The sequence below is a fragment of the Apaloderma vittatum genome, unplaced genomic scaffold, assembly GCF_000703405.1.
Source record: "Apaloderma vittatum isolate BGI_N311 unplaced genomic scaffold, ASM70340v1 scaffold42400, whole genome shotgun sequence".
Taxonomy (NCBI): domain Eukaryota; kingdom Metazoa; phylum Chordata; class Aves; order Trogoniformes; family Trogonidae; genus Apaloderma; species Apaloderma vittatum.
The window spans coordinates 2510-12634 of NW_009694690.1; the positions used below are offsets into that span (position 1 = coordinate 2510).

Consider the following 10125-nt stretch of genomic DNA (forward strand, 5'->3'; position numbering starts at 1 on the left):
GCTTTAGTCACAGGGCAGCTTTGCAAAGAGACCGTCAAAAGCAGTTGTTCTTCCTCCCTCCTTTTCAAAGTAAAACCCCTGGAATTGACACCAGATTCCATTACTCAGACTCAGTTACACGTGCCTTTGCTCCCAGCGGGCTCTGCACGGGCTGGGAGGCGCAGAGGGAAAGCTCCTAATGCAGAACAGTCGAGGCACAAAAGGTACCTAACGCTGAACTTCCTCAAGCACCAGGGGCAGGGGCCATGCTTACGAGAAGAGCGCGTTCAAAAAGGCTGCTCCCACGTTACAGAGCTCTGCCCTCTGCCCAGCTCGCGGGGGAGAGCAGAGCCAGCCCTGGGACCCCCACGGAGGCAGCTCCAAGCCAGCGCTACATTGCCCGCCAGCAGCGGAAGCCAGGAGAAAATGGCCATACGCTGCCCCAGGATTTACAGGCTTTGTACGGGCGTAGGTTTCAAATGCCAGGGGTGAAGAAGGAGGCAAGAGAGAGGAAGAAAGCTGTGGAGCTGGCGCTGGTATGCAGATGGATTCTTTGACAAGGTGATTCCTGTTTGACAAGTTGATCCCTGCTGGTAGTAGGGGCGAGGTCTGTAGGAGGTCACCTTAGAGAAGCTCTTACTTATGCCTGTAAACAAGGGAAGGACTTCAGTTTCTGTTTCCTTCCTAAAGAGTGCCAAGCTGCTTTGAAGACCCCTTTTTTGCCCTACAGCTCTCTGGTGGTGAGCACACGCTGGGTGCTGCTACCCTGCCTGCTCAGACCAACTTCTGACCCCCAAACGATGACGCCGGTCTTTCAAGCAGGAAGAGGAAAAACGATGCACCTAGTCAAGTATGAACAGAGCCTCTGCTTTTTAGCCTCTTTTGGTTCTCACTGTGGAGCGGTGGTTCTGATGAGATGACTTGCAACTCTGTCTTCTTATTGCCCAACAGCAAAAAAGCCCAGTGCAGCAGAAGGGCTAGTGCAGAAGGAGAGACGGTGATGCCGCAAGGTGATCCCCATGCTTCCCGTTGCTTCTAATACACTTTAACGTACCTCATGCATTTCTGTTTTCCTAACTAAAATCTGTTGCCCACAGAGGCCAAATGCTGAATTGCAAGCACGGATCTTCCTGGGGCTCAGTGCACCTGGACTGGCACAAGTCAGTTAAACAGGAAAGAGGCCAGCTCCAGGGGAAAGGGGCTGGAGCCTGGCAGGAGGGATCTCCGCAGGTTTGTACTTGTCTCTGCTCTCAGAAGGCAAAGGCTGTTCGCACCAGGAGAGGAACTGCTGGTTTTACTTTGGAACCAGCCCTCGGGACTGTGGGTAGAGCTGAGAACTATGGGTGCCTGCTGAAGAGGATCCCACTGATTTCCTTCCAGTTTTAGGCCTGAAGAAGTAAAAACGAAAAAAAAAATAAAAAACAAAAAGCCCCAACAACGTCACCTCATCAAAACCCATCTTCCCAAAGCTGATGATTTTAAGTGGAATTATTCTCTAATCAGTCTCAGCTTTCTCTTCTGTCCCATGCTCCTTCCTCTCTGCTTTACAGCCAAGCCCACCTTAAGTGAAGACCTGCCGGGCAGCAATGGCACTTGTGCCTCCCCTGTTGGCTAACCCGCTTCTTCAAAGTCCCACTCACCTGGGTTTTGATTTTTTATTCAAAGTGCTCTCAAAGGTTGAAGCGTCCACTTGTATCTCATCTTCTTCCTGCAGAGCTGCTTCTAGAGCTGCCTGAACTTTGGGAGCAATGGCTGGGCCTTCGTAGTCTCTCGTCGTTCGGCTGGGCATGTCGAGTTCCAGTAAGACGATGTTCTCTGCCTGAGACAGTAAAAGCAGAATCAAGGTCGGCACGTTTTCACACAAATAATTTCTTTTCCCCTCTGGAAGCTTATTCCAAAGTACTTTATACATGTATGCAGGATGCTTGTAAAAATGTATGTCCCACAGAAGAACTAACAATCCTCTGAAATTACACATGAAGGTTGTCGACACATCTGGGCTTACCCTGTACCGAGCCTCCGGGCGAATCATCATGGACGTCCTGGCGTGTTGGCTCAGCGGCCTTTTGTATCCTACAGCAGATACCGGCCTTTTCATCATCTGCTGGTTACTGGAGATAAAAAAATAGATACTTGGTCTATAGACACCAAACCCAAAGACTCTAATCTTAGAGTTTATGAGCTAAACCATCTGCAAATTCCACCCAAGAATATGTTTAAAGAGAGCATTTGCAGGAACAGCTCGGAGACAAGCAGAGGGAGTTCTCCCGTGTCCTCTGCACCCTCCACAAAGAGGGGGATTTCCACTGACTTTGACTCTACAGACTGCAGATGCACCCAACTTTGTGAATCTGCTGTAGAGAGCTTTCTATGTAGGGAGGGAGGATCTACCCACAGCTCTCATTATAATAATTGTTTTATTATGAGAGCTACCCTATCTAGAACAAAAGAGAAGCACGATAGGAATCTACTGCTATTTTAATGGTGAATGAACTATTACATATATTTTACATATGAACATCTGGAAGAAAAAAATCCCAATCTTCCAAGAATTCTCCTAACTGTACATTCCTATTTTATTCAACCTACGAAGAAGGATAATTTTTTTAAATTTTATTGTGCAGCAAAAAGCTACAAACTCTACAAGGCCAGTTTAAATCCCCAATTCAATCTCTCTTTTTTTTTCACCGCCTCTAATTCCAGCCCCAGAAGAGATCAGAAGTACACTCACTCCAGACGGGTTATGGGATGCAGTTTCCACTGGTCTTCCTCTTCATCAAAGAACGATCTGTTCATGATCTTATTCTTTTCTTCCAAGGGAATAAAATTTTCAATAATCAGGTGCCTACGTGCAACCACGAAAATGAGAAATGCACAAGGAACATAATTAGCAGACGACTTTCTCCACTGCTCCTCTCCCATTGATTTAACACAACCCCGGAGAAGGAGGAACGGTTTCACTTTCTCACATTTAAATCTTGTTCCACAGGCACAAACAATGCAGTCCCTCCACTCCCCACCCAGGGAAACCACCTCTGTAACAGGCAACGAAGCGGTGGGACCTACTTCAGCTTTAGCTCCCTGGTAAGTTCATTCTGGGTCTGTTCCAGTTCCTGGCGCTCCTTGATGTGCTCTTCTTGGAGATCATGAATCTCTGCCTTCACAGCTTGCAGCTTGGAAAATAACTGGAAGAGACAACATGACCCAGAGCCGTAACTCACCAGTGTCCCTTTGGCTTTCACACCCAAGTTTTATTCCTAACCCACTAGACACGGAATAATTTCCCCTTTACCTTTTTGAGTTTTTTGGTCTTTATGTCCACCTCCTGCTGAAGAGAACTATAGGTCTCCTTCAGCTCCAGCGTTTCCTCGTCCCGACTTTCCATCTGTTGCTGGATCTCTCGCTCCCGACGTTTCTGAAGAAGGTGACATGCAACATTAAAGACCACAATTACGTTGTCACCTTCAGGCGGACACACAGAAAACCAATGCTCAGGATGTTTTTACTTCCCTGGGCTCCAGGGCTCTCGCCTTAGCTTCTAGTTCTTCCTACCTCAGGCCTCAGAAATAGCAGAAGCATTAAGTCTTCTTTGTCTATTTTGCTGCTAAAATCAGATTGCGTGAATAAATGCTCAAGCTTCTGTTAAAGGCATCAAATGTCAAGTTTAGAGTCTTTCTTTTTTTATTTTTTATTTTTATTTTTCATCAATTCCTACTAAGCCATTGCACTTAAAGAACCACTGACAGAACTCATGTACCAGAAAGGACATTTTTAGCATATGCTAAAGATCCCCCTTCAGCTAACAGCTCAGCTGTCCCTTTCTGAGGCATTCCCACATTCCCATTATTCCTTCCCTTACAGGGAGCTCCGATCAAGATAGGACATCAATCTCTAAGATGAAAAGTTGGAAGGAAACTATTCTAAACCTTCTTTATTTATTTCATACAATGACAAATAGGACACGAGTCTTTCCCTTTCTTTTGAGATAAATAATTGCCACCCAATTTTAGGGTTAACCCTGGGAAAATCATCTCTTATAGTTTCTCCTGATGTCATGTTTTAAACAAGTTCTGCAGCTAGGCTTGCTCTACAAAATAACCAGTATTCTTCCTTGTACCTGTTCTGCAATTTCCTGTCGTTTCTGTTCCAGGATTTTCTGCTGTTCATTTGTGTGATCCACGATATTTTTCCCTCCCACCAGCAGTTTGCTTTCCATTGCCTGAAAGGAAAAAAACAAGATCAGAAGTTTCTCTCAGTGACCGCGGAATGTAGCTTTCCCTCACATTCATGCAATTTCTTCAGGGCAGCTCCATTATTTAACACTCTCTTTCAAGTCAGCCGCTACAAGAATTTATTGAAATTCCTAAAAAACTCTGGGATTAATGAAATAGCAACTTGCTTAGAATTACGCACCGCTGAAACAGCGTGGCAAAGCTGAAGAATGAGACGTGTGCTCTCCTGTAAAGAACTTGTTAATGATCTGTGACACAATTTAGCGCTTTTTGTGCTATGGCCTCTGAAAAGATGTATCGTATCTTCATGTTTTATTGTGCTGATTGCTTAAGATCCTACAAGATCAGCACATAAGAACAACGAAACAACTCGTGAATATTGAAACGTGTAATTAACGGTGGAAATTTCAACTTCTGTTTATTTGAAAATCCTCCAAGCTAACCACAAATCGCTTTCCTGGAACTTCTTGTGAAACAGCTCTCCCAACTGGGAAACCCCCAGCTCTCCCCACAGCCTAAATAAATGGCTTTCAGACAGTTTGATGAGGAAGAATTTTACCTTAATTTTAGCACTCAGCATTTCTGTTGCTTCCTTCTCTCGCCTCAGGTCCTCCATTTTCTTCTCCTTCTCTTTCAGCAGCCTCATCTTCTCTTCTGCTACCAAGCTGTGATCCTCAACTATAGCTTTCTTCTCAATCTCCAGCTTTTCTTGTTGCTCCCTCCAATAGTCGTCTTTGTCATCTCCTTCCTCCTCACCCTCTTCAGTGTCCTCCTCCTCCTCCCCACCCTCTCTCCTCCTTTCCCTCCTCTTTCTTTTGCCAATATTCCGCTTTTCCAGCTGCGCCTTGAGCCGAGCAATCTCTTCCTGGAATTCTCGGAGCAGAGCATCCTTAGGATCCTCATTCACGCGTGGCTTGTTCTTGATGTTTTTGGCACGATTGGCATACCTCAGCGTCGTCAGAGTCTCCTCCACGTTGTAAGAGGCCGGGCCTATGTTAGCCACCATCACAGTTTTGGCGTTGCCACCTAACGAGTCTTGAAGTAACCGTGTCAGCTTTGAGTCCCGGTATGGAATGTGTGTGCTTTTGCCGTCTACGAGGGCGGAGATAACGTTGCCCAGAGCTGAGAGGGAGAGATTGATTTTAGTCGCTTCCTTTAACCTCTCCCCCTGCGCTCCAGTCTTAGCTTGCCGCTCGCTGCCTGCCAGGTCCACCAGGTTGAGTTTCCCGACACGGATGTGATTCTCTCCGTCGAGCCCCAACTCGCTGCATTCGATAGTGATGACAAAGATGGCGTGAGAGCGAGAGCTGTGTTCGTTCATGTTGGTGGCACCAACGGAGCGGTTCTGGTTTCCCACATTCATGACGTGCTCGATCTCTTTGACGCTTTTCGTAACAAACGAGGACAAATCCTTAACGTACACGCCTGTGTCTGGTCTTTCCTTCAACTCCAGCCGCTTGGACTGATCCTTTGATAACAAGTCTCTGATTTCCTCTTGGTATATTTCCAAATAAGATGCTCTAACCAGGTATTGCTGGTTTTGAGATCGAGAGATGTGGGTGAAGATGTGATCGAACGAATTGGGGATGACGCCCCTTTTTTCAGGATCCCCACGAACCCCTTCCATCGTGTACGTCTTCCCTGTCCCCGTCTGCCCGTAGGCAAAGATTGTCCCGTTAAACCCTTGCAGAACAGAGTCGACGAGAGGCCGGAAGGTCTCATCGTAGAGTTCGACCTGTTTGGAATTCCAGTCATACACAGCATCGAAGGTGAAAGTTTTAGGCAGTTCATGAGATGTTCCCCGTGGGTTCTTCACGGAGACCTGCCCTAACTTGACATCCACGTTAACAACTTTTTCATACGAAGCTGTTTTCTCTTTGCTATTCATCGGCCGGCACCGCACCACCACCCTGACGGACTCAGAGCTCTTTAACTTAGACATGACAGCGGGTCTGTGGCCAGCCTGAGCCGATCGGTGGATGATCCTGTGTTAGAAACCTAAAACAGAAACAAAGGAGGAATACGTGAGGGCCTTCTGCAGGTGACAGTTTTTCAGAGAGCTAAAGATTCGACTCATTTACTCAAGCAGTGATTTGCATTCACTAAGTTGGAGGGATTTTAAACAATGAAAATAACAGACGACACGAAAACTTTCAAAAGGCCTGACCTGACACAGCATTGGTTTACCAAAGCCTGTCCCTCAAACGGTGTCATTTCTACAAGCTCTGCTGCAAAAAATCTTAATATCAAATCACATCTTTACAGTTGGTAGAGATCCTTTCCTTGACCCTTAAAAATAGAATCATAGAATCACAGAATCATTCAGGTTGGAAAAGACCCCTGGGATCATTGAATCCAACCACTAACCCTGCCCTGCAGAGCTCACCGCCAAACCATCTCCCGCGACACCACATTGCCACTGATTCCCTTTGCATGCAGGCTTTTTGTTTGAAATCTCATATTTTGAAAATCCAGCGCTACAGAGAGGCTTGCTCTCTCCATGTTGCTCAAGCTCTTCAAAGGGAATCGGCCAGGGCTTTGATTTAAGTGCTTCACCTGCCTACCGAATTCAAGAGATTGTAAATGATAAAGGCAGCATTTTCAGAGTTGCCTCTTCTTACACCTTCTATAGATTGACGAAAACTTCCGATATTTTTGAGACACTTATATTACCAGCCCTTCACATGCGATGGGATGTGTCATCAGGACCATCCTGCACAGACGGTTTCAAACTTACGCCTGGGTTTTCTTAACTGACAGCACTTCCCCAGAATGCTGCCTAAATGCTTTTTTCCACTTGTTCATTATACTTCCAAAGTCACTTTCAAGAAGCCTGCTTATGGAATGTAATAGATCTTTAATTGGGTTGCAGCAGCTGCGAGGACTCAAGATAAAATCACTAAAGAGTTTGTCCGCTTCCAGGCATCACATCTCCCGAATATTCTGCATTTCCACACTTGGGAAAACTGACGTTACCTTCCCTTTCTGTCACGAATCAAGTGAAAATAATTTGGTACAGAGAAGATTTCACCTACAAAGGAAATCATTAAAGCAGCCAAACATAGCGCAGCCTTCCAACGCCTGCAAATATGGCAAAAACAAACCAGCAAGGGGAGAGAACTACCCCAGTGGGGTGGGCTCAGAACTCAGTGGGCAACAAAGCAGAATATTTCCAGCCCCTGAGTGCAGCGAGGTGAAGGTGCAGTCGTAGGATGCCCATGTCCTGCCCCGCCCCGAGGGCACCGCTGCTGCCCTGCCAAGGCCGGCCCTTTGCACGCTGAGGTTCAGAGTCAACCCTGGCCAAAACTGCCAGTGTCTCCAGGCAAAACTGCCCGGACAACGTCGACCTTACATTCATATTTTTTAGTACAGGTTATTGCCAGCACACTTAAACCAGGGAGCAGCATTCCCCACTCATGTTCCACTGGGAGCAGAAGGGAAAGCTGGGAAAGTGGAGTCATCTACACTACGCCTCATCTAATGCTCAAGCAACCAGAGCACATCAGGGTGTGAAGTGGACACCTGCCAGGATTTGCCCTTCTCAGGCTTCTGAAGGTGAGTTTAAGCTCCTTCCCTATCACTTCTTATAAATATTTCACAGAGCACTCAGTCCTCGGAGCCCACTCTTCTCCTCCTGTACCGTGACTGCCCTCTGGGAAAGGATCGGGCAGACTAACACGAGCGTCCTCCTCAGCTGGAGCTCACGATCTATTTACATGAGGAGGCTGAAGACGACCGCGCTTGCTTTAGATATCTCAAGCACAGCTGTTCACACACAGATCTATGTTATTATTTTTTGTTTTGGCAATACACTTTTACTGGGATTTCCCTCAAAACCCAGCTCTGCCCAGGAACCTGCTGAAGCACGCTCCACGCTGCTGCTCTGCCATTCCAACAGGAAAGAGCAGGTTTACAAAGTTTAGCATCAATTTAAACTCACGTTGCATGAGCCCAGCTCACTGACCCAAGTCCCTCCTGACTCTGGGTAAAGAGGAAGAAACACTCTCTTGCACCCGCCAGTCATTAGCACAACGAGCTGCCACTGGAAACAGAACACCGAGACTGCCTTACCTCTAACGCCCCAGCCTTACATGGAGCACCTGAGCGGCACAGCTTGTGGAGCGCCGTGTGATTTCTAATACGGGTTTGGTTTTTTTTTTCAAAAATATCTTTCAGGAAGAGCTCTGAGATCCTTCTGCCAACTGGAATTAAATGTAAAACTCCTACACCCTGGAAAGCCCCGGCAGCGCCAGCACAGGTTCGGTCTGGCCTCCTCAGGACCTTCGCGGAAGCAACCCGCGGATTTTCTCTAATTGTTTTTTACTCAATAAATTGTATGTCTCAGGAGAGCTTCTCCAGCAAGGTGGCAGAGAACTTCAGGAGCAGAACTAAAGAACTGAGAAAAGAAGCAGAACGTTTCTAGCCCGATATCCAGCCCGTCAGTCTGCACTACAAAGGGGAACGAAAGAGAAACAAATAAACACGTTTAAGAATTGGTCGGAAACCTCAACAAAGCCGTTGGAATTTCTGTGGTTTTCTGAGGGGAAACTCCTTGTCCTCGCTATTCCCACGAAAGCACAGGGCAGCTACCAGGATGAAGATGAGGAATCTGCACTGAATTGACCAAAATGGACAATCATTCAGAAGCATTTTACAACCTGCACAGTGAATTCACATTACTAGAGGAATATTGGATTGTTACGGGATAAAAATATTTCCCTCCTAACTGAAAGCTCCAAATCAAGATGACCTTACTCTCCGGCCCACAAGGAACATGTAATTCTAGTGTACCTTGTGGGTCCACTCTGTTTTTTTCTCTAGCAGAGAAAGAACACGTGAAATGGGGAAACGTCTTGCAGAATCACAAAAAGCAACTCTCCCTCTACTCATCATGAGTAGCTGTATATATAGATACTCGCTTCTCCTTCCGTATCTACCGGAGATTCCTACAGTTCAACTTCACAAAAGCCAATTTTTTCAGACATGCTCATGTAACAACTGCTGCTTCAAATTAGGCATGAATTCTGAAAAGCAGAGCCTTGATTTATTTTACATAACTAACATCCAAAATACCAACTTTATGACAAGTGCCGTTTTTGTAAGCAACTGAGACAAAACGATCAGAACTAAGCCAACCTTCAGGCAGATCAGAATTAAGTTAACCCTCACACAGGTTTTTTACAAGAGTGGATGTCACCGTCTGTTTCCTCACTAGAAAGTTAGAAATGAAACATCCCACCCATCCACCCTGCGACAGCTCTGGCCTGGGCACACAAAACCTCTGTTTTGTATTTGCTGTTCTTCTGGGTCGATCTCGTCAACGGGAGCTTAGTAATCTTTTGACGCCTTTTCCCATTCCACTTCCAGGTCTCTTTTTATAGCCACAAATACCTTATTTCACCCCTGATTTGGGCTAATTTCATAACAACCTACCACAAAGCACCTCCGATTATTTTAGCCCCTGCTGTGAAGTTTACTGGAAGCCTAACAAACAAGGGACCTTCTCAGACTTACCCAAGTGTGTCACTGAAAAATCAAACCAATGAGTTGGCAGCGTTTGCATTCCCACAAACTCCATGGTAATATTTGGGCTGCTCAGAGCATCCAGAAGAGTTGGGAAGGCCACCACAACACCCACCCACCCTTCTGCCACAGAGAGGGGGCTTCGTTCATGAAATTAGCTCAGCCTAAAGCGATCTGGGCCAAGTCCCTAGGAGCCAAGGTGAGGGCTGAGACCTTTGAAGATGTGCTCCAGAGGGGAGGGGTGCAGAAATCCAAACATTCTTCTGTATTTCAGTCAACGCAAGGTTGTGTCTGAAACAGTGAGCAACGGCACAACCTGAAGGTAAGCTAAGGGAAGTCCTTCTCCTTGGAAACTTCCAGGAGCCAGGACCTGATGGGTCGGCCAGCCGCG

The 10125-nt window shown here is 46.5% G+C and overlaps 1 protein-coding gene across 2 annotated transcripts in view; it reads right to left on the reverse strand.

Moving 5' to 3' along the window:
- KIF3B (kinesin family member 3B) overlaps positions 1-6205 on the reverse strand; it is a 7764-nt gene extending 1559 nt beyond the window's left edge. Inside the window, exons 1-8 of one of the 2 annotated variants that reach the window (XM_009868401.1) lie at positions 4771-6205; positions 4097-4198; positions 3272-3394; positions 3046-3164; positions 2711-2824; positions 1985-2090; positions 1620-1798; positions 793-1367 (exon numbers count right to left, since the gene is read on the reverse strand). In XM_009868401.1, the coding sequence (XP_009866703.1) occupies positions 1274-1367; positions 1620-1798; positions 1985-2090; positions 2711-2824; positions 3046-3164; positions 3272-3394; positions 4097-4198; positions 4771-6153 (2220 nt within the window). In that variant the 5' untranslated portion in view covers positions 6154-6205 and the 3' untranslated portion in view covers positions 793-1273. Of the gene's footprint in view, positions 1-792; positions 1368-1619; positions 1799-1984; positions 2091-2710; positions 2825-3045; positions 3165-3271; positions 3395-4096; positions 4199-4770 lie in introns of those variants that run through there. The other variant, XM_009868408.1, reaches the window with a different exon arrangement.
- Positions 6206-10125: the final 3920 nt, after the last annotated feature.